The sequence below is a fragment of the Rissa tridactyla genome, chromosome 1, assembly GCF_028500815.1.
Source record: "Rissa tridactyla isolate bRisTri1 chromosome 1, bRisTri1.patW.cur.20221130, whole genome shotgun sequence".
Classification (NCBI taxonomy): Eukaryota; Metazoa; Chordata; class Aves; order Charadriiformes; family Laridae; genus Rissa; species Rissa tridactyla.
In genome coordinates this window covers 27,866,892-27,893,597 of record NC_071466.1, presented here as the reverse complement: position 1 = coordinate 27,893,597, position 26,706 = coordinate 27,866,892, and the positions used below count along the sequence as shown (strand labels likewise).

General features: G+C 39.3%; 1 protein-coding gene across 8 annotated transcripts in view; it reads left to right on the top strand.

The window, feature by feature from the left end:
• Nucleotides 1-26,706, top strand: part of STARD13 (StAR related lipid transfer domain containing 13) — a 310,108-nt gene that overhangs the window by 39,895 nt on the left and 243,507 nt on the right. For all 8 annotated transcript variants that reach the window (XM_054188918.1, XM_054188926.1, XM_054188935.1 and 5 more), the window contains one exon: nt 9,262-10,172. In XM_054188918.1, coding sequence (XP_054044893.1) covers nt 9,417-10,172 — 756 coding nt within the window. In that variant the 5' untranslated portion in view covers nt 9,262-9,416. The remainder of the gene's footprint in view (nt 1-9,261; nt 10,173-26,706) is intronic.

Sequence of the window (26,706 nt, the reverse complement as noted above, 5' to 3'; positions counted from 1 at the left end):
AAAGACATTGCTGGAGTCCAAAGCCCATCTTGGACTGAAAAAAAACCCCACAAACAACAGCATGCAAAGTAGTGTTTTAATGGATGCATCTATTTACTGCTGATATTTTCATACAAATGGTTTAGTGATATTAGATTCAGAAGGTGTAGCAGAGGTTTTAATTTGCAACAGTTCTGGTCTAATAGGTATAAAGGCACTAGAGGATTCTGAAATACTGAACTCAGAGGTGTTCTGACAAACCTTTGTACTCATAATAAGAGCTAGTGTGAGCTTATACAATTTAAGACTAATTGCCCAGCCAACATCCTCATTACCATATTGATGCAGTTCATAAATCAAAGCCCTGCCTATTCAAGCTGTTTACCAGTCTTGCATTAAGTAGCGTATTCCAACTGAGAAATGTAGCGTGTTGCCAAAACACTGCAGAAACTTTGAAAGACTGATAGGGGTACAAACCCGGGGAGCCGAAATGCCACAAACTGATTTAATACACATGGCACTAAAGCGCTTGTTCTTGTTTGTTTTCTGAGTATGTTCTGATTTAGCCTTGAAACTTTCCGTAATAATGTACTGCAGCACAGATACAGGTCCTTACACACCAGAGAGCTGCTGGCAATTTTGATCAATTTGGCTTCCTACAGGAGCTTCTTTGCTTAACTAGAAGACTCATAAGTGTTTTTTTTTTTCTCTTTTTTTGGAAGTTATACAGTACTTATGCCAGCCGAATTTAGGTGCGTACATTAAGAACGTAGGCTTTTTATATAGGCAAAGGAGAGGTTGAGGCTCTTACCGAAGAATCCTAAATTAGTCACCAAAGTTAGGTGCCTGAAGTTAAATTCTTTGAATAGCCTAGTAGGTAAACAGAAGGTACAATTCATTTGCCTGAACAAGTGCCTACCTGTGCCCTTTGAGATACCCTGCCAACCAACAATACCCACACAGGAGATATGTCAAAGGACTTGGAGGAGATTCACACCTCTTGGAGCTGGGGGCAGTCCAGGATGACTCACAGGGCACTAGAAGCCTACGTTTAAGCAACTGAATTTTTCTCTATTTCTTCTTCAGATATTCAGTGAGCTGGTTTAGGTATCAGAAAGAGCCCAATAAGCAGGATTAATAAACTTGTGCAGGGTTCAGTAGCTACCACGGTCCAGCTGCTTCCAGCTCCCCAGGCTGGCCGGTTTCAGAGTAGCTGGGAATTTCTGCAGATGCCTGAGCCTGTTCTTATCCCAAACACCAGCGTCCTGTGAGTTATTCTTTCTGTTTATACTTTGCTCAGAAGACGGCAGGAGAGATTTATTTTTATTGTGGTTTCTCATGAGCTGAGCACAGTAGATCTTGGCAAGCTGGCGTGAAGCCTCTGCCCCGGTGCCGGGCTTTCACCCCTGCGGTGGGGACGGCCACAGAATGCAAGGACAGAGGGATCTGCAGGAAGAGTCAAAGGCACCAAAACAACTTTGAAGAGTAGGATAAGGACTTTAAATTTATCTTGCTGATATGAAGGAAGCTTGAAGCAAAAGCAGGGTACCAAAGAGTTACTGAAGGCTGTTGGAGCTCTTGGGGGAATTTAATAGATTCTGGGAAAATCAAGGTCTTGAGGGGGTGGTGGTTTGGTTAAGATCATTGGTTTATCCCTGTTTAAGAGAGCCCAGTTCAGGGGGGAGAAGATGGACATTTCTAATGAAACGCAGCTGCTCTATAAACAGAATTAGCAAGAAGAGTTCAGCCTACTAAAACAAGTGCTGAGCTTCAGTCACAATGCCCATTGAAGCCTCTCTCTCTTCTGTTCTCTGTGACAATTAGTAAATCAAACAAAAGAATTTTTATTGATAGAAGATGAGATGTGATTAGGACATAGCTTTGTGTGATAAAGAAACTTTGATTCCTGTTTACGTATTTTCTACTGTGTGTGGTTACAGTAGACACAAGCATGCAATTCCTTATATGCAGACAGTGGATAATAATGATTATAAGTGAAATTAATACGAAATGATAGCTTCTTATGAGGGCACCCGAGGCAATGATATGTTTTCTTTTTTCAAAGAAGGAAATAACTTTAAAGAACTTAATTTCTTTCCTTTTTAAGGAATTAAGAACCATTCAGTTAAACACAGATCTATACCAGTCTCTGCCCCTGTGAAGCGCCAAAACAACTGCCTTTGTCCAGTGTCTTTGGCTGCTGGTGACTGTCACAGGTTCAGCAGAGATTTCTGAGAGGGATGAATGCAGTTTTAGAAGCCACCCGAAGTGGTCTTCATGAGCTTGAAAAAAAAGGTAAAGATGTGACTATGACCCTTAAGCCGTCCATCTTACTATAGATATCCTCCAATAGGAGAAAATTGTTTCTTGCAGCCTCTTTCCTCTTGTGCAAAATGAAGATTAATTTCCAACCAGTCCATTGAGCGTCCCTCGGATATATGTAATGGAATTCACTTTCCAGGCTGAAGAAACAGTGGTAGTATTTAAACTGGAGGGAAAGGCAGCTCAAACCTGTGTGTCTTTGCTTGCAGAAAGCCTGTTTCCTGACTTTGGTTTGGACTGGCTGCTTAGATGAAGAGCTGCGATCTTAGCAATGCCAAGATCCTCAACCTAAATGGAGACAGACTTCGTTTTTTTTTTTTTTTTTTCTATGTGGTTTATCCAGTGTTATTTTAAAAATATTTATTAGGTGTTGGTTCTTTTGGGGGCCTGTGTTTATGAACAGTGTCTGTGTGTGACTGGCTGCTCTTCCTGTTTCATGTTGATTGCACCGTTCATATAAAAACAAAGCCAAAGTATTCTAGTGCAATATATAACAAAATTCTTGTTTTCATTTAATACCGCAGATTTTAGATAAATGCACATGCAGACACACACCCCTTTCACCCCTTCTTTCCTGTGAGTATTTTGATTTTCAGCAACTTCACATCAGGTTTAATTTCTCAAGTAGCCCAGAGTGTAATCTTAAATCACTCCAAATTGCCTTCTAAAAGCATATAGTCAAACAGCCTCTGGCCAATATCTCATCATGAGCTTGATGCTGCATTTCATACATGCAAGACAAAATACATGAGGCAGAACAGGGAATACAAAAGCAATACATTGAATGCAATGCTAAAAGAAGCCTTATGGCAGAAGGCAAGCCAGATCTTATTCTTTAAAGATACTTCAATCACGTTCTCAGAGACATGCTGAAAGACATACGGCTTCAGTTCTCCATTCATACCTGCCTCTTTTTCGATACCTTCTTTTGAGAGGATGTAATCAGGTATGCAAGAGGTATCAGACTTTTCCAAGTCTTAAGAACCATGTCTAGTCCTTCGCTTTACTGGTGCTCACACATTCCTGCTGTTTGATTTCTCCCAGGATGGTAACCACGCTACTCATGGGCTGCACGGGGCAGAAGGATTTGCAAAGTCAAGGCCCACTTTATGTAAACTAACAAGGACTCAACACTGCCCATGGATCTAAGTTCTTAGAAATGGCCACAGTTCTATTACAGAGGGTATTTTCTCACCTTATTTGCAACTAAACCACTGTTCCCACATGGTGGTAAAGTGACAATGACAGTGCTGTTGAGAATGCTGTTTTAGACTGAAGCGCAACTGGGTCATCACACTGGCAGGGTGTTAGAACCTCGGCTGGATTAAACTCAAGCTCAGGCTCAGCTAATAGCATGAAATGTGTCAATGGTTCCTCCTGGAGCTGAGCCTTTCCTTCCTATATATTGCAGGTAGGTCCAGCTGTAAATAAATAGCTGACATAGCTGCGTTAGTTAAGATGGTTGTTGGAAAACAGCACATCTGTGACCAGCAGTTGCACCTAAGACAAACGTGAATGTATGCGCAGTTAAATTAGCAAAGTGTCTCTTTATCATTGTAGTTAATTGCATCTGAGAAGATATTTTACTTTCCTTGGCAATGTAAAATGAGCTTCTGTCACAGCGGAGGTGGGGACAGACACGACGAAGCTAAAGGACAGGCTCGGTAGTACAGCTGTCCTGGGATAATAAATACTTTTAAGTCGAGACAAGCCTCACTAAACTGTCATATAAAGTAATTCCTGTAAAACGGCTGCCTCAAGATGTGGCTTCATTTGCTGAGTGAGTCATTCATAAATATGCCAAATTCTTTGCTGACTAAAATACCGTTTAACTCCAGTGAAGGCAATCAGGTGCATGAGGTGCAAGAGAAATCAGCATCTGAGTGCCGCCTCCCTCCCTCACTGAAATGAGTCAGGAGGGACGTAGATTTGGCAGCATCTGTGCCAAATATCTGTGCCTGGATATCTCAAGGTGAAAAATGTGATCTATTACTACTAGCATGCAGGATCCATTACAGGAGTAGAAGGATATTGCAGCTTTTCCATTTTTGCTGTTTGCTCTAATCAAAAGCAATATAGAAAAACCCTTCCGAAATTAAACTATAACTCAGAGTCTTCTCACCCCGTGTTTCCAGTGACAATTAATCCTTTTCCTTTCCAGGCTAGATGTGCAAATAACTGATTTATAATCGCACTTAGAAACTCACATGCCCAGTAACGTACACTATACCCTTTGCAGTGTATGCAGAAGTCTGTCTGCAAGCCGTGATCCTATTAATACATATGAAAGGGAAGACGTGAGAAGCTTTGGCAGCAAATGTAGGTCTTGAAGAAACATAGGCAAACAATGATTAGAATTTGCGAGTGACATGGAAAGCTAATTTTGGTATTCCTTTATACTGGCTTTATACTACATCAAAGGGCATTTCACAGCCCACCTTTTCAAAACCTGACAGCATCCAAACTGGAGGGTGTGCAGTGGGAACCTGACTCCAGGTGCTCCAGGTGATAAAGCAAAGCACAATGTTAAGGTCTGGCATAACGTGAAGAATGAGGTCACGCTGTATTTTTAGAAGTGCCTGGTGTTCCTGTGAAGCATGCTCTCACTCTTTCTTTTTATTTTTTTCCTTCCCTCTCCTTTTTTTTTTTTTTTTCTTCCCTGTCTTTTGCTGTGAATAATTTGGCCGGTGCTTGCAGAAGGCTGTTTTCGCCCCAGGGATTCTCACACATACCTCTGTTGACAGAGTTCTCGTGCAGCAAGCAAGCTGAAATGCCTTTTGTTAAGGATCTTCTCGCTTCTTTTTCTGTTCTGCCCCAACGCTTGGAGGATCTGTTGGCTACTAACTGAGTTCCTGTTGTTACGCTTATGGGAATTAACTGAATTGAAAAATATGGGGTTACCTTGCAAAACAGGTAAAATTATCATCAGGAAAAAAAAAAATCCTAATCTCCTAATTTGCTCTTAGTCTCTGTGTCTCACATTCTCTCGGCTTGTTTGCTTAATTTTTCAGGGGAAGATTGTTTAAGTCAATGGGAAATATTAAGCAAAGTCATTGTGAAAAGGAAACAAATGTATTAGATGCTGAGGGGTAAAAACGCGTTACTTTAGATGAGTGGTATACTGTTCTAGCCAAGATCAGGACTTGGTTTGCTGGTTTACTATGTCAGTTCAAGTTTAAACTGAATTTAAAGTAAGAAAATTCCACACGTTCACATGCTCTGTAATGCCAAAAATACATAATGGGTACTGAAATGCACTAATTTTAGCAATGTTTGAAAAGTTTGTTTATGTGACTTGCTGTTATAGTAACCCTATGAAATAAAGCATAATCATTTGCCCCAGAAAACAATTCTCCCTGTATTGACTCAATAACATAGAAATGAGTCTATGAATATTAAAGACTCTGTAAAATCCTCCTATTTAATGATTAAACCTAATACGCGCTTAGAAAGATCACTAAAAAGTGATCTTTATGCAAAACTTCAGTTTCAGTACAAATTTTGGTTGCCTGGGCAGACACATGAGAATTTTCCTTACATAGCATTTCACTAGCTGCATCACAAACCTGTATTAATTTATTGCTGATTTGTAAGGAACTTTCCTAAACAAATAAACTTTGGGTTGTAAATTTTAAACACATGCATGTAAAAAGCTGAAGTTGCTACACCCAGATACGCATTTCACATTTTAGCTTAAAAAAATCCTGTGCTGTTTTTTTTATGCTCTTCCTTAAGCTGTTTTGGAGTCAGTTTTGCTTGGACAGTTAGCTGTGGTAGCCCTACATTTCCCTTTTTAGTTGGAAAAAACACCTACACACCCAAGAAACTTTTATTATTTGACATCTTTCCCTACACTAGCACCTACCAGTAGAGCTAATGCTACAGTATATGTTTAAAATTACATATCCATATGAAAGTCATTTCCCTCTTTATAAAGCCTTGAAGACATTTATTATTATTGAAGACCTTTATTATTATATTAAAGATGATTATTTTTCAGAGTGCATACATTCAGAATTGTGGTGAGAATTATATTATTTTGCAGGGCTCTGATACAGGCCTTTTATGACATGTAGATTTACCTCTGAATGCTCAGACCTCTCGGAGTTACACATTTTGCTATGGGCAGGATTTCCAAATCCACAGCTCTGCCAAAAATGGTCCATTTTTAGGAGCTATAAATGTCTATGTGTAACTCTTTATAAAATATGGAATTTGATATTTTGTATAAGAGTGTGGTGGGTTTTTTTTTCCAGTCACTGCTAGATTGAGTAAAGAGATATGTTACACAGGATGAATAAGAGTAAACTCACACTCGCTCTTCTTACCACTTCCTCTTCAGAGATTTCTTGCCATACTTGCACAAAACCAGCCTGCTTTTGCATACTTTCTCTGTTCCAGTCTCATCCCAGGAAAAACAAAAAAGAGTCCAATGGAATAAGCAAATCTAATAAACAGAAGAACTCTTTCATGCCTTTTGTAATTAAACTGTAAAAATTACATCTTTACACCACATCCTGTAAAAACCAAAACTAATTTGAGAGAAAGAACTTAGCAAAATTTTAAAAGAAGCTGGGTATTGATTTTAGATGCTAGGAATATCCAGAGATAATGAAAAATAGAAATTTTTGCAGGGACAATAATTCATGTTTTGGAGTCTATAGCATCATCCTAAAATACTAGAAATAAAAAATATGTAGTTCACTTATCCCATGCTTGCCTACTGCAGAATTCCTGCAGTTCATTCTGGAGCATTTTTTGCTGTATTTTAGGTATGATACAGCAAAGGTTTTCCTATAAACAGAGGTGTACTCCTGCAGACGTCATCACAGTGGAGCCTGCTTGGCAACATTGCCAGCAATAAAGAAGGTCCAGGGAAAATGCCAAGGATGGGTAATTTCCGCCAGAGAAGGAAGACTGACAATAGGATGGGGTGAGGCTGGGAGACAGGCTCTGTGACGGAGACCTGGAGACCTGAGCATTGCTATTCCTGCAGCAACTACCAATAGGTGAGGAAGGGGGCAGCCACCCGCAGCGATGGTTGCTGAACACAACCCACAACCCATGGAAGCAGGCTGGTATGGGCAGCCAGGCCAAAAATCTTTTGATGCCTTTTGGGGAGTCTTCTAGAATAAGCAAACATTTATTGCTTATACCTGGCTTTGCATGGTGGGAGGGCAGGCGCTAGCAGCATGACTTCTTGCAGGGTACAGGGTGCCAGGGACTGGAAAATAAAGGTGACGGCTCACAGTGAAACACAGATAATAATATTCACCTGAAATGGCAGGAGGCTTTTTCACTGTGCCCACAATGTACAAAATATTATGTGAAATGTTAGTCATTCACATCATTCCCTACCAATGTAGGAATGTGTTTTCTTTTTCAAAGACCTTGTGCTCAATTAGTTCACATAACGTTAGGGAGAACCAAGGGTGTGCAGCACTTCTGGAAGTGAAGTCACTTCTATGTGGATGGCTAACTCGAAGCCTCTGAGAAAATGAGGGCTTCAAAAGCAGGTTTCTCACTCCCACGTAGGCAACGTAATCTCTTATTACTGTGTAACAAAGATATGGACTGAGATTCTTCTTGCCTTTATTTGTCCCTCTAAAAGCTGGGTGACCGGTGTAAGCTTTTTGTCTAGACATCCTCCATAGTTTTGGATAAGACAGTCATGCCAGGAGGGAGACTCATCCCATGTCAAAACAGGTATCCAAGATAAGTGAGAGCATTTACCTTCTGGAAGCACTTTTCTCTCTCCACTGACTCCAGCAGGAGGCTAGACAGCTTACAATAATGTCTGACTTTTAAACAGCTAGCAATAGCTGAGAGGAAGGCTACCTAAACGGTCTGTACCTGCATGCCCACACCTTTTACAGCTGCAGTTCAAATGGCAAAAGTAATACAGTAAATCCAAATTTTCTGCGTGTGTAACAGTATTCTTTCTATTACCCTACGTATGTCTGTAACACTGAAATATACGCCAACCAGCACGAAAATATGCCTCGCTGGTGTGCATTGCTCAGTTTATGGCACGGGCGGTGAGAGGCACGTCACATGCCAGCATCTTATTTTGCTCGCTTCCCACTTTGACAATCACAGTGCTGCCTTCTGCCATGTCTTCCTCAGCACTGACAGTTTTGCCACATACATCAAAGGCTTAAGCTTCCCTTTTTATTTTGAAAAGCTTCTGTTCTGCTTCGCTCTCTCACAGATGGAGTACTGAAACAATCATTAAAATAAATACTATCAATATTCAATCTGTCACAAGAAGTAAATGACATACATGGGTGAATGTAAGCTATTCAGTGATGCAGGATCCGTTCTTCAGCTGCTGCCTTCTTCCCATGCGTTGGAGGAGCACAGCCTGGGTGTGAGCACAGAAGTTAAGGCTGACTTAAACCATACACGGCCAACTCTGATGTAGCGCTGAAGCTCTCTGTTATTTTTAGCCTCCTTTTTTTGCTTTGCAAATTTATTGGAAGTGGACAGGTGCCGCACTGCACTGGCAATTCACAGAAAATTCTACCTATATTGAAATCTTGTTTCTTTTCTGTCAATTACTTTGGATCCTTGCTCTTCCCTGTGACATTTTAGTAGCTTTATCAGAACCTCGTAAAAGTTTTCAGTGAGATAACAGACAATAAAAATATAGTGAAGAGAGGCACGTTTCAGTAACAAGCATACATCTAATATCGCTTTGAATGATTCTGAACCATTGTGTCAATAACCAACATAAAGTCAATATCTAAAAACCATTTCTGCATTTGCCAGTTCTTTCCTAGTCTCTAAGGTAAACAAGTCAAGGTTCTCATGTTTTAAGTTCATTTAATCTGCATACATCACATATTTTTTGAGATCTATAAGTAAATTTGATAGGGGAATTTCATGTTTCAGGATTACTTTTGCTGATGCACTCCAATGCAAGCATGTTACCAACAATAATTTTGTTTTCTTTTGCAGGAGCATAGAGGATTCAGATGTTTTGTATGAGAGCCCAGGCATTAATAATGATTGTGTGATCATGGTTTTGGAAAAATAAGAAGGTATTTCCGGGCTACATATGCAGTTATGTTTCTTAAGAAAACCAAGAATGAAGTCATTTTGATCTCTGATGGATGAAACTCACTGGAATGGAAACTAACATCTATGAAGAAGAACAGGACTCACCTTATCTTACATCTCCCAAGTGCCTGGGGACTCCAAAGGAAGCAACCTATGAAGAATACCAAAGAAAGACAGAAAAACGGGCAAGTCCATCTGAATTTCAGAATGTTTTACTGGAACCTGAGCTGAGTTTGCTGGCTGCGTCATCCTTATTAGACCACAATGAGACATCCTTGGAACCTGGCACGGCTGCAGGGTGCACCAGTGCCACTGAGCAGCCTGAGACAAAGCACCTTTGCGAAGAATTACTCTGTTCTGCAAGGCACAAGCCAAAGAAAGATCCTTTAAACCTTCCCTTGCACACTGAATGGCCAGTCCTTTCAGGACAAAATTCAGACAAGAAACCAGAAAGGACTCATGAGATCAGAGTCATAAAACACAAACCAAGTGCTATCACATTTTCTGATTTTGAATTTTTATCACATGAAGCTAATACTAAACTCCATATTTGTGAGGCAGGAGAAGCAGAAGATTTTTCATCTGAAGAGGAAGAAGCAGATGGTAGAGATGACGATGATGTGTTTACAGAACTGCCACTGTACGAGGCGTTTTTCAATGGCCTTCATAGAAGGAATGTTTCTCAAAGAAAGCAAGCTAAACGTGAACTCACTAAATATCAACATGTCTGTCATTTAGAAGACTTCAAGGATCATTCTGAAAAGGAATTGAAGGACCATGACAAGGAAAAAAAACACACGGAGCTGGAGGTAATACAAGCTACTCTTTTGTTCCAAGTGTGTATTAAATAAGTGGTGTCATTTAAGGTTGGTGACAGGAGGAGGAGGAGTTGCACAACTTGTTATACAGTGATAATTAATGTGAATTACACAATTAAGAATATAAACCTACAGTAAAAGTATACTAGGTTTTTACATTAGACAAACCTATTACTTCAGATTGGCCTGAACTTCAAACTTTGGTTTTCTGTTTTCCCTTGCTTTTTAAAATGGGAACATTGGCTCAGCTTCCCCTGCTCCTGCAAGATCATATATCATGCTACATACAGCGTATATTCCCTGCGTCTACGGACTGTTAGTAAGGGATAGAGCTCAGGTTTACTCTGAGAGCAGAGTATATTTCTTTGTGCTGAAAAATGGCCTTTTTTAGGGTAGTGGCACTGTAGCACTGCACCACCTAACTCACAGCACAGCTTCTGATAAATAACAGTGTTTTCTGTATTCTTATTTCATTAAAATAATGTAGACGTCAGGTTACAATCTGGTGTATAAGAAAATAAATTAAATAGATTTCTTTTGTATCTGTACTGGTACACATTATGATGCTCTATAGACCAATGTCCAAAATGAAAACATAAGAAGATTTAGGACAAAATGAAAAACACTCTGTAATAAGATTCATCCAACTATAACCTTTCCAGAAAAAAATGGTTGAGTAAATTAGCTGTAGTTTATGGAACTGGAAGAACAGCAGCTTTCCAAGTGACTTCTCACGAGTTGGAAAAATAAGCAAGGCTTTCCCCTTGCTCCCAGCTGGTGACAAACCAAATGCCTGGAGCTAAACATGTTTATCATTGGAGAAGTTCAGCTCTAGTACAAAAATATGAAGTGACTCCAAATAGTGGGCAAAACAAACCCTTAAAATTCCAACGTTCCTGAACTTGCAGCACAAATTAATCTTAAACTGCAGGTCAGGCATAACTTTCCTTCCTCTCTCTTCTCCTCCTCCAGCTTTTAAGAGTTATTTTCCATGTAAATCTGCCCAATGCCTTGAAGATCAGAGTGGAGCCCAGTTTGTTTTATTTTTCTCTATCTACAGTTCTCCTTTTACTTCTAGTGCTTATAACACAGAGTTGCTTCCTTGATTTCTGATTAAATAAAAGGAAGCAGAATTTGGACTACTAATGTCCATATTAACATCAAAAATATGGTATACAACACTTAATTACTTTTCTCCTTTAATACTAATCTATGTCCAATTTGGGGGGACTAATTCTGCCCTTAACCGAGTGGGAGTTTTGTGCTATATTTCATACATACCCCAATTTTACTGTGGAAACCCATCAGCTCACAGAGAAATGAGCCAAATTTTTACAATTTTTTCTCAGCAGCTAATACTAGAAAACCAAGGCCCAAAGATGGTTCTGAAACAATGCACCTTTTGATGCAATACTGACCCTGAGAGATTCTTGTGGCACATGGTTTATTAAGTAATTGCATTGTTACTCTACCCTAAGCCAAGTCTTGCTTCCTCATTTACTCAGAAACATTCCCATTAATATAAATATATATCAAAATGCATGCGCAACATCCCTTGGATTCTTTTTACTGAAGGTCATTCCCATAGATAAAAGGGAGATGCCAGGGGCTGTTGTCATTTAGTTTACTTTATGTCTACGCTGTAAAATAAACTCAGGGATGCAACTTGTAGTGCAAAATAATGGATTATAAATTGCCAGACAAGCATGTGAAATTACCTAGTAAATCTTGGCAAATGTGTCAAAACATTTCAAAAACCGCACAGATGCAATGATGCAGTCCTGGTTTTGATTTTTTTTCTATGTAAATAAGTATGTATCATTCCAGGAAAGCCTCCAAGAATTAAAAGAAAAGGGTTATCTTGTCTCTCAAATTTTAGCAGCAGTCATGCACTACCGTTCAGACTAAAAACTCCCCCCACGACTCTGGTTGAAGCAAATGTATGTCATTGCCAAGTTGCTTATGTCTATTATTTAGAAATGGGGCTGTAGAAAAATGTCTTTCTAGTGGAAAGAAATTAACTAAATAAAGACAGCACGTCGTAAAAATGCTGTCAAAAGCAACCATTACTGCTAAGCCTTAGACTTAAAAATAGTAAAACAAACAAATCCCCTCTGCCATACAGACACAGGCTATCACACACAGCACCCTGACAGAGATCCTGGCTAAATCCTAGCTAGAGAGTTCACAGTGAAATAGTGATTAAGATCTACCCTGCAGGGGCATTCCTAAGTAAATGTAGTTACCGACTGCAAACCTCCTATTTTATGTAGAGAAAGGAGGAAAGGCTGTCACCTCCACCAGGCTGGGGAGCAAAGCCAGTGTCCGAATCTCCTCTTAAACAGTTGTTAGAAGCGTTGAAGTGATAATTGTTGAACTTCTTGTTTCATTCTAATTTATAAGCAGTGACAAATCTCCAAGTACACTGAACAGTAAACAAGTAGAGGGAAGGTGGAAAAAACACAACTTGTGTATGCTGCCAACTCTGCTACAAGCAGAAAAAAACTCTGCCGAAAACAAGTCGTACAATGGTGCCCATTAAAAAAAAAAAAAGCCCTTTCTTTTTTTCCAAAGGCATACAGCATCTGCCTGTTCTGCGTGATACAAGATAAAAGGTACTTCTATTCAGTTTATGAATTCAGAATGGTCCCTGAGTTTCTACCATTAGATGAGTCCCATCTATGTTTCCTGTGCTTTCTCATCAAATCTAAATTTGGCAGTTTTTTTTCCTTGTCAGGAATCTGTAATCAGTGATACACTAAATGCCCAAATAGAGTTCTTAAATTGAAAATAGCATTTATTTCAACTGGGGAGGCAAAATTTTGAAGATTTAGAAACAAGTCTATATACACGTCTGAAATACTGTTCATGTTATTTCTCATTTTGGGACAGTGATCTAGTTAACATCATCGCTAAGACCGCACTTCCTTAAGCACACCAGTGAGTTTCTGTACCCTCATTATAGATTTGTCTTCTCTGGCCACCTTTCTGGCAAAACTCCCCTTCTGTCTTGAATGGGATTTTTTTTACATCACTCATGTCCTTCTAATATTATTTACGATTGTTGGTTTTGTTCTGTCCAGAGGCTTTCCTGGCAACTCTGAAGCGGTATCTTGAGCTGTTCTTCCTTGCTTGTTTTACTTCAAGTCTTCATATTAAACTGCATTCTTTCTTCGGGCACGCAGCCAGCTCAGTATGCAGTGGCAATAAATTATTGAGAATAGCTTCTGAAACACAACATTTTTCTAGATTACCATTTCTTCAAACTGTACTGAGCAGGACCCAGCTGATAACCATATTTAAGCAGGAACCACTACGCAACTTCACATCAGTAATCTTATCTTATCCTTTCATAGTCTCAAAACAATCTGTGTTAATTCCAGGAGTAGCATTTCAGTCAAGAAGATATTTGACAGATAAACAGTCAAATTGAAGATATTTGACAGATATTAGGCAAAAAGGAGTATTATGAAATCATACCCTTGACAAAGTGAATTGCCGTGGCTCTTCCCTCACCTCAGAGGTTGTACAGAAGTCCTGCTAATGTTGTTGGCTGCTGCAGGGAGGCAAGCATAGTCTTACCAACACGGCCACAAGCTGGAAATCCTCTCTGGGACAGTTTCAGATCATCTCTTTGGGGAGCCCACCTTAGCTATTATAACAGACAAAAAGGTTTCTGTCACTCTTGACATTATTTAAGGCATCTAAGTGAGTTGTCACAGCTTCCTCTGTTGTACCAGAGAGAGAAGGGGGCAAGCCAGGAAGGCCACATGCTGGAAAGGAACCACTTAGAGCCAACCATCAGGACGTGCTTGGCGCTCCAGCAGCCTCCCCGTGTCTGCACCAGGACCACGGTACGGGGCATCTCTCCCCACTGGACATTCAGGGTTCTCCAAATGACTCCTCTTCCGAGGGCTGCTGCTTGATGGAACACAGTCACTTCTTTCTCAAATACATCTGGAAAGGTTGAAGAATTAACTGTTGGCAAGCGTGGCATATAGGTGTATCTTCCAGGAGAATCCTAGAAAAATTCTTAAAGAAACAAGAGTCCTTCCTAATTCAGGAGGAATCCATTAAGGGAGTCTCTGTCATGCCATTTCCCTCTGCACTCTGCCATCTCTGTTGTGTAAGCTGGTGAGCAGCATCTCAGGCCCAGAGCATCAAACCTGCCACCTCTTACACAGGAACCTGAGAGACCTTTCAGGGACCCAAGTTGCATACAGATTTACATCATGCCTCTTTCAACACACTTAGATATGTTTAGATTAGACATTAGGAAGAAGTTCTTTACAATGAGGGTGGTGAGACACTGGCACAGGTTGCCCAGAGAGGTGGTGGAGGCCCCATCCCTGGAGACATTCAAGGCCAGGCTTGATGAGGCTCTGAGCAACCTGATCTAGTTGAAGATGTCCCTGCTTACTGCAGAGGGTTGGACTAGATGACCTTTAAAGTTCCCTTCCAGCCCAACACATTCTATGATTCTATGACTTAGGAAGATCTAAACCAAACCCACTTGTTGGTTTAAAGCCAGACCCTGATGGTCTAATATTTGCACTGAATGTCACCTTGTTCAGCTGGGTCAAAGAGATACCACTCCCTAGGAGTAACGGAGACAAGATGACCCAAACAGATAATTTAGCTAATTAAGTTAGCATACACAATGAATACCTTTGTCAGGATATCTTTATCAGTCCATAAACTGGAAGACTTTTAGAGGAGGGTGCACAGTCACGGGAGAGGGCAGTACAGTGTCAGGAGAGCCAGTGTCTGTACAGCACTGGGTGGGGGCAGTGGGGTAGTTGTGCCAACACCTTTCACCATGAGTATATCTTTGTTTTAAGTAAAACTGTAGCATTCTAAAGGAGATTCCTGAAAGCTCCGTTGCTTTTGACATTTCATAGAATCATAGAATGGTTTGGGTAGAAGGCTTTTTTTTAGCATTTAAAGCTAAGACAGCTGAACTCTGGAAATGGTTACAGAAAACAGTCCTTTACTGGCAGGAAGATGGATGATCTGGCTTTCGAGACTCTCTTTCCTTGATTATTCACTTATTTTCATTAATTTCCTTGTTCTATCCTTGTACTACAATTAGGTATTTTTTATCCTTATTATACCATCCTTACTGAGTGACAAGTTTGATAATCACTGTATGAGCTTAGACCATGAGAGTTCAGATTCAGGCTGGAATAATTTGCTGAGACATGATATGGAAGTTTCCATAGCATCTGTCCTACATTTTGTCTGCTTCTGGCCTCTGTTTTCCTTCTTCTTTTCACAAACACCAGAAGTTCACCAAAGGAGCAAGACCAGATAAATAGACAAGGACACGTAGGAGGTGATAAATCCACAAAAATGTACTCAAAGCCATAGTCTTTGAAGTTAGTTATGATTCCTTAAAAGATATGTATTCTTCTGTGTGGCTTGTAAATATTGTAATCAAGTAATCATACCCAATGAGGAACAAATCAGAAAGTTTTAAGTCTTTGACAGTGAATTTGCTTTATTCAAATTAGATCGAGTTCATTCAATTTAAATGATCAAAACAGAGTAGCAGTCAAGCCTACAACTATGATCAGTACCTGGGCCTGCCAAAGTAAGCTTCTTACCCTTATATTTGGATGGCTTAAATTCCGCTAAGTCCTTGTTCCTCTGGTATTCCTGCTCAGTGCCTTGCTTCGCCACTGTGAAGCACTTTCTTCCGAGAGGTACTTTGCTGTTTTCATTAATGAGGCACTGGAACTTAGGAGGAATTTAAGCTATCTGAAAATTGCCTTGCAATACTTTCTTCTTTAATTCAGTTGTACAAGAGCAAAACCTAGTAAAGAACATATTAGAGTGAAGCACAAATTCCTTCTCCCATTCCTCCCATACTTTGGAAGTTTGTTCTTCTCTTTACCCTATCGAATTGAAACTCCAAAACTAGAGGAGGAGAATGGTTGCGAACTTGTGATGACTTCTTCATGAGAAATAATACGGTTATTATTATCTCCTTTTTGTTCCTCTTCTGCAGCCATGGGATGTCTACCCAGGTAGGAGAACCAAGTGCTGAAATAATTACCAGGGAGAACAGAGTAGGATGTTAAGGGGAGGAAAATGGGAAAGGGCTTGTCTAAGACAGGAGTGATGCACTGAGCTTTGTAAATTCTTATTTCCTTTGTGTGTCTGAGATTTGCACTTTCTGTATTTCAATTACACATTCTCTCAAACTGATAGGTGGAGGCACGGTGAGTTGAACTTTGGAAAGTTTCTAGCATTTGTGCTTGTTTTCTACCTGCCTTGTAAAGGAGTTGGAGAACTGTGGATTACTTTAGTAACGATGCATTATTATCAGTCAATAAATAACCACAATCAGCTCTTAATAATAAAATCAGATAAATGCTATCTAAGGGATTATTAATTTAAAACAGAGTCTTTTATTTATTTCACAAATTTGAGGGACTAATGATGAACACAGCACTTTGTACAGAGTACATTTTTCTTTAATCCCACTATTCTTAATAATGTAATGATTTTCCATTAGGATATGACATTTCTTGTGTCCTACTTATTGTGACTGGGGGAAGCGGTAACTTCAAATGTGCATCTTACTAAAGCGGAAATTAGCTGTATGGCTACTTCTATTACAAAAATATAAGAACTTTGGAAAATAACAGTACAGTCAGGAATAGCAATTTAAGGATATGCTGAAAGATCATATCAAAGACAATTGGTATATTGGAATCACGCAGGAAAACACGTAGATATCATCAAAATGACTGACTTTTATCTCATTGGTTTACTTCCATGCTGCTTCCATGATTCATTGTTTGTTACTAGAAAACTAAAAAGACAAAATGCGTATGCCCCCCACAAAAGATGCACTTTCTTGACATCAGCAGATGCCTGTCTTTCAGATCACAAGATTGTCTTCAGCAGGCATCAATGGTTAACAGGCTGAGATAGGAAAAAACACATGTACTTTGTTTCTGTAAAAAATATCCTATAAACTATTTTCAGCAAACCCCACTTGTGCTCAGCCAAAACTCTCCTGAAGAAAAGTTGTAATATGAGGTTCAAAAGCAAAGCTGGTAAACAAACCTCCATGTGATGGGTGGAATAGAGCTCGAAAACCGCAGAGGGCTTTTTTGCAGTTGACCATTCATGCAGTTTGAAATAATCTGTGCTGCAGAATACCACCACTCTTCAAAGATGTACAGGATATGGTATCTATTACCTATATAGTGAGATTATGAGAAAATTAAAATTCCAGGGCAAAATAATAAAGAAAATCAGATGTCAAAAAGACAACTCACCTTCAGAAAATTTACAAAGTACCTTTGAGCTTATAAAATAGATGCCCATAAAATAGAAGTGGTAAATCAGGATTCTCCTTTACAAATATTTGAAAATAGCCAAAACCTGTGCAATGTGAGACCATTCAAGTGTTTCACATATCTCTACCGAAGTAGAGCAAAAGTCAACAGAAAATAAGTCCTGCCTAAGTCAAGGCTCTGATGAACTACATTCCTCTGTCAGAGCATGGGAACAGGCACCTGAGAGAATTACTGCCTAGGTCTTAGGTGGGGAGAACCAGAAGAAACATGTAGAAATCTGTTAATCTGTTTACCATTGAAATTAAGATATTCCTTCAAGGTGCAGATGGAGATTCTGGATAAAGTGTGGGATGGGCAGTAAGCAGAACAACTCGTGGGACTGGAAACTTGTGCAAAAGATGAGGGGACTGGGTTGGGTTGCATTTTCAAGCTTCTTTGGCTGATAGGTGGGGATTTGGTATGTTTTTCAACCCAGCAATAGAGCTGAAAAAGTAAGAGTGTTACTGAATTAGTAACCCTGCAAAGAATATTTCATGATATGGCAAAGTTCTTGAGTGGGAGTAAGAAAAATGAGCTACAAATTTCCTCACACACGGAAAGTCCCACTGAAAGTCTGTGGCATTTCCTGTATGGCATTTTGGTGCTTTTGAAAGTTCTTCCTAGGTAACATATGCCTAGTTAATAAAATCAGATTGTAGTGATATACCTAAGATCCCTCTGTCTGTCTTTGTGTGAAATTTCATGAAATAATGGTAGCTTGATATTGTAATGGACATATTACTTGGTAGTACCATGGGACCACAGACTCAGGGATCTATGATCATTTTGGTACCGCCACATCACCAGCTATCGTATAACCAGCAATCTGTGCAAATACTGAGGTCAATGTTTGAAACAAATTCAGAGAAACTGAAAACCTTTTTTAAAATGTAGCGAACTTCCAAGAAATTTTAGGATGATGGATCCGAGATTTCATTTGATGGCATTCTTGTGTGGTTATTTTCTGCAGGAGAGAATGTCATCACCCTCAAGACTTTTCTTAACAATCACTCCAACTATTGAGCATTTTAATAAAAATGGAAACAGACTGCTTTTACCTATCCAAGATTTTGTCCAAACTAAAAGTCTTGCCCAGTTTTGATTTTTTTCAGAACTAATACCTTTGCAGTGTAATTAAGTGAAACTTCCTCTGAATTAGTTTGGAGTTCTCCAGAAATAAAACAGACAAGATATTGAGGCCAGCTCCTATATTTGAAAAATTTTTCTTCCAGAAATTGACTTCAGTAAAATCTCAGCAGACTTCTGCATTGTATTACTCAGCTTTCTATATCCATGCTTTCTATGGATTATGAAACTCTCTGGAATTTAGACTTTTAATCAAACATTTCAAAAATTGGGTCTAAAATAGGTAATGATTTAGTGTCAAAGACTTAACAGCTTATTTGTACTGTATATTCAGAGAAACGTTGCCTGTCCTTAATCTAATCTTTGTGATGAAGTAGTCAGTGATACGGTATATAATCTACTTTAAGTTTTGCAGTTAGTATTTATTGTTCCTATTCAAACAGCGTAAAGGTGAAATTTCAGTAGCTATGTGGTGATGAATCTGCACTGTGGTAAAAGCCTTTGCAATTAGTCTGGGGACTGATTTACTTACATCACAACATCAAAAAAGCTGCTAAACCTGCCAAGAAACAACAGAATATAACACCACAAGTTGTATGTATTTCATTCTATAATACACACATCATACATCAAGACCAAAAGAAAAAAGTAGGCAAAGCCAATAACTAGAAGAAAGAATACACAGACTGGCGAAAATAGCAATATACAGTTAGCAGTCAGCAATAAGCTGCTTTTTATGAATCACAGAATGGTTTGGGTTGGAAGGGACCTTAAAGATCATCTAGTTCCAACCCCCTGCAGTGGGCAGGGACACCTCCCACTAGACCAGGCTGCTCAAAGCCCCATCCAGCCTGGCCTTGAACGCTTCCAGGGAAGGGGCATCCACAGCTTCTCTGGGCAACCTGTTCCAGTGCCTCACCACCCTCACAGAAAAGAATTTCTTCCTAATATCTCATCTAAATCTCCCCTCTTTCAGTTTAAAATCCTTACCTGTCATCCTATCGCTACACTCCCTGATAAAGAGTCCCTCCCTGTCTCTCCTGCAGGCCCCCTTTAGGTACCGGAAGGCTGCTATAAGGTCTCCCTGGAGCCTTCTCTTCTCCAGGCTGAACAACCCCAGCTCTCTCAGCCTGTCTTCACAGGAGAGGTGCTCCAGCCCTCGGATCATCTTCATGACCCTCCTCTGGACCCGTTCCAACAGGTCCATGTCCTTCTTATGTTGGGCACTCCAGATCTGGACACAGTACTCCAGGTGGGGTCTCACCAGAGAGCAGAGTAGAGGAGCAGAATCACCTCCCTCGACCTGCTGGCCACTGGCCTGACCAAAACAACAGGCCTGACCAAAATCAGTGCCTATTTTGAGAGAAAGCAGAGTACCAAGTATTTGTGCAACTAAGGATCTAGACTCCGAGAGTTCACCTGAAGCTGTACTTTTATCTGCTGTGTTATCAGAGTTTACTTAGATATTACAAATAACTTTAGATATAGATATATGAAAAAAGATTATGTTTGGGAGATGAAAGCTGATGAAACTAAAAAAAGATTACCCCTGGAAGACAAAAGTATTCCACAGACCCTGGGGTTTTTTACGTAAAAGCTGCAATACTATTGTGTATCTCTTATGCAATAGGGCTCTCAAGATAGCCCTCCATTATGTGTTTTCTATAGTATAGATCACGTGCTGCCTTGGGTTGTCCAAGCCTTGTAAGGGCTTAACAGTTTTACCTTGGGGGATACATAATGCCACTACGGTAAATAAATAAAAAAGGAATGCTAAAAGACAGAAACAGGTTTAAAAGCCTTCAGTGGGAAACCCCCAGTATTCCAAGCAAGCAGGGACGAATTCAGTTCTTTCTGAAATAAAGGCCAAAGTGCTTTATACAGGCTCAGAAAAGGCTTTTGAAACCAAACTTTTCAGACATGACAAAGCCTGCATTTTGCATGTGAATGACAGATAGAAAACTCTAAAATTGCCACTGCAATGTTCTCATATAAAACTTCTTTAAATAAAAGAATTTACCACGAATACAAACAATAATAACAGCAAACTCTAAAATAGGAAGAATTGCTGTGAGCTGGAATTAATACATTTACAGGTTTTCTCTCAGATCACCTTCTCTCGTTTGCAATGTTTCCAGCTTTGTATAAAGTTCTTAAGAAAACGAGTTTCCATTGCATTAAATGCACGGCAGATACCTAAGCTGGATGGGTGTTCTTTTCTTATTCGGAAATTGTGATCAAACGGTTGCAAATGCTACGAGTGGTCACACAAGCAGCTCAGCACACTCGGCATTTAATTCCAATGCAAATTAAAATGAATGTGTAAGAGCAGCAAGCATGAGGTTGAAAACCGGACAAAACAAAGAAGGAAAATGTAGTTTATGCATCCAATTTAAAATTGGCAGTATATACCCCCAAAATCCTTCTAGGTATAGCATGGCAAATAAAAACATTCAGTTTTGCAAAGAAAGTAATTACTTTTAAATTTGGGGTTACTCCACTTCAGGGAAAAACTCCCCAAAGATTCAAAATTCTCCATGACAGTAAATGATTCCTCAGCCTGGGCGTGATGTGTCAGGAGCCTCCAGCAGCTTGCTAGGTGGGCTACTGAGGAGCTTGTATAGCTTAACTGGCAGGTAAAGGTATTTTCCCCAGAGGAAGGTTGTCAAAATTAACCTGTCTTTGACGAGTAATTCAAGTTTGATGAATTGACAAATATAAATTAAATTTAAAAAAAAAATAAAATAACTAACTTAGATTCCAAAGGAAATTGCTATCGCTTTGGCATTTTAAATTTTAAACATATATTGGATGGGTTGCAACTAGGCTGGTTTCTACATTGTCTATCCATTTTTTTTTCCAGCAGGGCTAAACTGCTTATTGATCAGCTTATGCACGTTCTCACTCTAAGTGTGCTCTAGCCCACTTCCCTTGTCATCGTTTTTTTGTTTTGTTTTGTTTTGTTTTTTTAGAAAAGGTGGTACCACAACGGAACTATACAGAGGTGAGTAGGGTTGAGTAGCAAGTGGAGAGCCTGTCACTTTTTTAAGTTCCATTACAATAAGACAAACTATTAAAATACAAACTATGACCCTTCCAACTTTTATCCTGGAACATGCGGATATAGCACGAGTGCTAATGCAGCACATAAAGCCTTCTCCACACGGAGGTATCCCGATATGCCTCTTAAACCTGCAAATCTTGCAATTCTACATTATACTGCATTTTGCTAGGAAGATTTTGCTTATTGTTGCTTTTGTTAAGTCTCTTGCATTTCAAAATACACTTTTTAAACCTTGTTTGAGGTACATAATTGGAGGAACCAACTGAAATCCTAGCCACCTTGAATTAGTTTAGGAATTGATTGTTTCCAGCGATTTGCTGGAGTTATGTCAACAGATCTTTTTATTTGGATTATTGTGGTTGATGGGGTTTTGCTAAAATATTTCATATCACATGGAACTGAAATATTTGTGAGCAGAAAATATCACTGCTGATAATCATCCCACAGCAGGTTTTTTTTCTTAAAATTCTCTGAGTAATTCCAAACAATAATGTTTCCCTGTTCTTTTTAATAACCATTACTTTTGTAAATATAAATAAAGCTTACCAAATACCTTAACATAGATAAACAGAATTTTCGAATGCTTTCAGTTATGGTACTTCACAAAGAGCCATGCAAGTGCAAATCACACTAAAGTGCTCAAAATATAATGTGTGTTAGAACTGGAAGTCAGTAACGTTTAGGCTAAACCTCAGCTTCATAGTGCAAACCCTGGGACAGGCTCATGCTTACAGCCTCACCTGGCTCAGAACAACTGTAGCGCATTTAGGTCTTGAAGATTTTGCAAAACTCCTGTAGGTTTATAAAAGTAGGTGCCACAGATCACTCCTCTCTCTGAGCCCCTCTCATTCCAGCAGATGTCTGAAGCAAGGGCATAGGGAATTTGTCTGAACCTTAAAGTTCTGGTCGTGGTAGTTGTTGTTGTTTAGTGGCCACCATACTCTTAAATAAGACAGAATTTTGAGCTCTAGGCCAAAATCTCCAACTTGTCTGTTATGCAAAAACATCTATATGGTATAAGCAATATGTTTACATGCCGTGGGGATACAGAAGTTATTCTTTTCCTCCAAGAATGATGCCCAAGGCTACTCTATAAAGGAACCTTTCCTTCAAAATTGAGATCAAACTAATTTGTTTAACAGAATGTTTTATGGTTTTTCACAGACTTGTCTTTTTCCCAAGACAAAAAGGACACGCTAAAATCTGTAATCACTATTCTGCTTCTCAGTTGATGATTAAAACAGCATGAAAGAGTCTTCATAAAGTAAGATGTCCAAGGGGAGGAAAATACGCAAGTCAGCATCGTGCAGTAATAATACGACATTGCCACGTACTTCACCGTTAGCTTTTATTAAGTTTTATTCTAGCAAGACGGGGCTTCAGCTGTTTACAAATACCATTAGTAGTTACAAATACCATGAATAGTTAAGTTTCTCAAAGTTTTTTGATCACTCACGTGGTATTTATGTCTGTTTCTGATCTCTGAAAGAAGAAATGCACTTAAAATTCTGAAAGCTTTATGCAGATAACTAGAATTAACAATTAAAAGTATAAGACAAAATACATACTTCATAAATTAATAAGGGATTGAGGAACATATGCATGCACAGACAGATGACCGTTCTTGTGCACGAGGCGATGATCTTAAATTCAGCATATAAACTCTACCTAATTCCTACAGCTTCTTATTTTCTGCGTTTGCCATAAACATTCTTACTGTTTAGAGGAAAAAGAAAGAGCAGAAACTACAGCAGAGTATTATAGTAGCACAGCTGATATTGTGGCTTTCTGCATGGGCAGGTCACAAGAACATACATCTCTGTTTACCAAAGAAAGGGAGGTGAAAAAGACACAACAGACAGAGAAATGACTTGCAAGAAGTGACATTGTTGGAGCTTGTGGCCTGTTCAAAACTTCATGTATAAGACTATATGCTTGCCCAGCTTGAAAGCTTTTCCTGGTTTTATCAGGGAGGGAGGAGTGAAATCTGATCTCTATAATTTAGGCAATTAATTTTCATCTAAAGTGTAGATATTTAAATATCTATGGTTCCTGATCATCTACCAGGCCTGGTGGAGTAGGCTTGCTGCTCTCATAGTTTAATTTTCTTCCCAGACAAACTCGGGATGTAGGAGGAAGACAAGAGGGAGTGGGAGTGGAGATGGTGCACACCAGGTCTTGCCTTAACATGGAGTTAAGACATCGGCAGAATATTATCTGGATCTGGGTTGTTAGGGAACGTATCCAGTTTCCACATTATAGAGAAAGTAATCTGTCAAATGAAGCACATAAATTCCTTATACAGTTAGAGGAAAAGACATTGGTGTCTTTGAAGAGCTCCAGAGGGAGATCCCATCTGATTAAGTGCAGGCGTTTAAGAGACGTAGACAATAAAAAGAAAAATGTGCCTCTTCACTCATCTCTCTCCCTTCCAAAAATTTACACAAGGAGATTTATTTGTTGTTATGATCAGTGTCCTTATGTCATTTTGACAAGCTGCTTATAATTGAAATGCTGCAACTCATAAGCCCTCTCAAAACAGGGGATACACAACATTGGAACTGAACAATGTACATGTACTATAAATAATACCTGGAGCGAGTTTTATCTAGTCACCAAGTATAATGGTATTTCTGATTTCAACAGCATACTCAAACTTACTCCCATCTCCCTTTAACTTTGGCCAATTCAAAACTTAAAAAAATAATAATAAATTATAAATTACTGTTTGTGTTATGCTGTATCTTTAGTTACAGATATCCTTAGTTTATTTCCTTGCTCCTGATTTTAGTTCCAGAAAAGATTTTCAATGATGTACTTATCTGCTGCAATTTTGCCACGTAACATAATTACTTTCTTTATTGTGACTGTTCTTAACCCACTACTCTACCCCCTGGCTGACATTCAGAAAGGAACTAACTGCATCCCCGTCTTGATCCTTGGCCATTGGGGATGGGCTTCTAATTCATCAAGGCTCTCTGCAAGGACAGCTTGGCAGGGCTGACACACAAACAGAATCACAGAACCGCACGGAATCACAGAATGGTTTGGGTTGGAAGGGACCTTAAAGACCATCTAGTTCCAACCCCCCTGCCCTGGCCAGGGACACCTCCTGAGAAACCCCTTTCCTCCTTGTGAAAAAAATACAACAGCCAGTGGGATGAGTGACACAAATCCTGTAAAATCATCGAATAGGAACAACCTATCACCTCCCTCACAATGTATTTTTCTTCATTTTCTTGATCAGGGACTAGCTGCCCGTCACAACAGAAAAAAATGTCATTTATAATATCAAGTGTCTCAGAGTAGGAAGTGAAAATTTATTGTCCTACTGTTTCTACAGAATTCACCTAATCACCCCACAATGATTATCTCAGAAAAGAATTGTTCCAAAAGTGGTTTTCAGATATAAGATTACCACACCGACATTCTGCAGAACAAATGCATCCTGCTTTCCTCTGGCCTCCTGGCTCAGCCCTTTCAGCACCTCCTGCTCCCCAGTCCATTCCCCACCTCTCGCTGTTTTTTCACCACGCTCCAGTCCTCTCCCAGCAGTCTTGCATTATCTCCAGTTTCCACCTCCCACTATTTTCTCCACACTTGCCCATGTCTCCTCTATTTCCCTTTCTCCAGAACATCCCCAGATTCACCATGACTCTGGCAAGAGGCAACATGTGCTTTGGGTATAGGTATCTTTTCACTGTCTGGCCAATTAGCAGATATACGCTCATCAGCAGCTTCTATGAAACGATATGGGCTGATATCTCATCCTTAGCTTATAGTGGGCAGTCATTTGAGTCTCTTGCGTCTATCCAGCCAAAAATTTTGATTAAACTTTGAAGTTGTCTCTCTCTGATATTTCTTCCCATCTTTCAAACTGGCTTGAAACTATCTAAAATACTCAAAAATTGCAGGAGAAATGTCACAGCAGTTGAGCAAGCACCAAGACAGAACAGTATGGCTTTGTTCTTTTAAAACACCAAGGAAAAAAAAAACAGAAGAGAGAAAATATGAAATAATTACTTAAAGTATAATTACTTTACATATAAGTATGATTAAAATATAATGGAAGAAACTCAGAGGAAAAAATACATTTAGCATTTTAATTAAAACTATAAATTCCAATAATGAACACTTTGGAAAGGTCAATTACAAAAAGTAAATGAAACTAGAAAACTAAACCATCCTGAAGGAAAAATTAAATTATTTTTAAAAGGTATTTAAAAATATTTTGATTGATGTGGTCCAATATGTTTGAGTTTTATTTATTAAGGAAGAATAGAAACTGGAGTTTTATTTATTATCATTTGTATTGAACCAAATGACAAAGGACCACAATTAAAATTAAGTTCCCCTGGCACTAGGAGCTGTACCGTAACATGATTCAAATTCAGGCTCCAAGGCTTTGATTCTCTGTTCTACCAGTTTCTTCTCCTGAGTGTCATGATGTCAAGGTAGGAGGCTGATCCTCCAAATCTGGATCTGATGCTTTGCCAGACTTCACTCTTGGTAATTAAAGGAACTGTCATTAAAGCTTGATGCTGGCTTCCAGCATCCAGGATTTCTATTCTTCCTCCCTTCCTCCCTCCCCATATCCTTCCCTCTTATGCCCCAAAATGTAATGAACTTTGAAGACAAACTTTTCATATCACCAGAAAGATAAAAATATGAGACTGTCCAAATCTGCCCACTCACGCTCATTTTAATATGTCAAAACAAATAAGCAAATCTTAAATGCTTTCGGAAATGCTTAATTTTAGACATTCTTCTCTTGAGCTGTGCTGAAATCTAGGAGTTTGAAGAATTTTGTCTGTCACCTGAAGTCTCCTTTCTTGTTCAAATATCAGAGCTGAGCTTAGGCTCCCTCACCACTAACAAAAGTCACCAACTGTCCCAAGGCAAACTGGTACCATCAAATGGTTCAAACACAATTATGATTTCAAAGGAATGTGTCTCTGACAGCCAGTGTTGCCTAGTTTGAGAATTTGGGTAAATTTTACATTTATAACTGTCTGACAATACC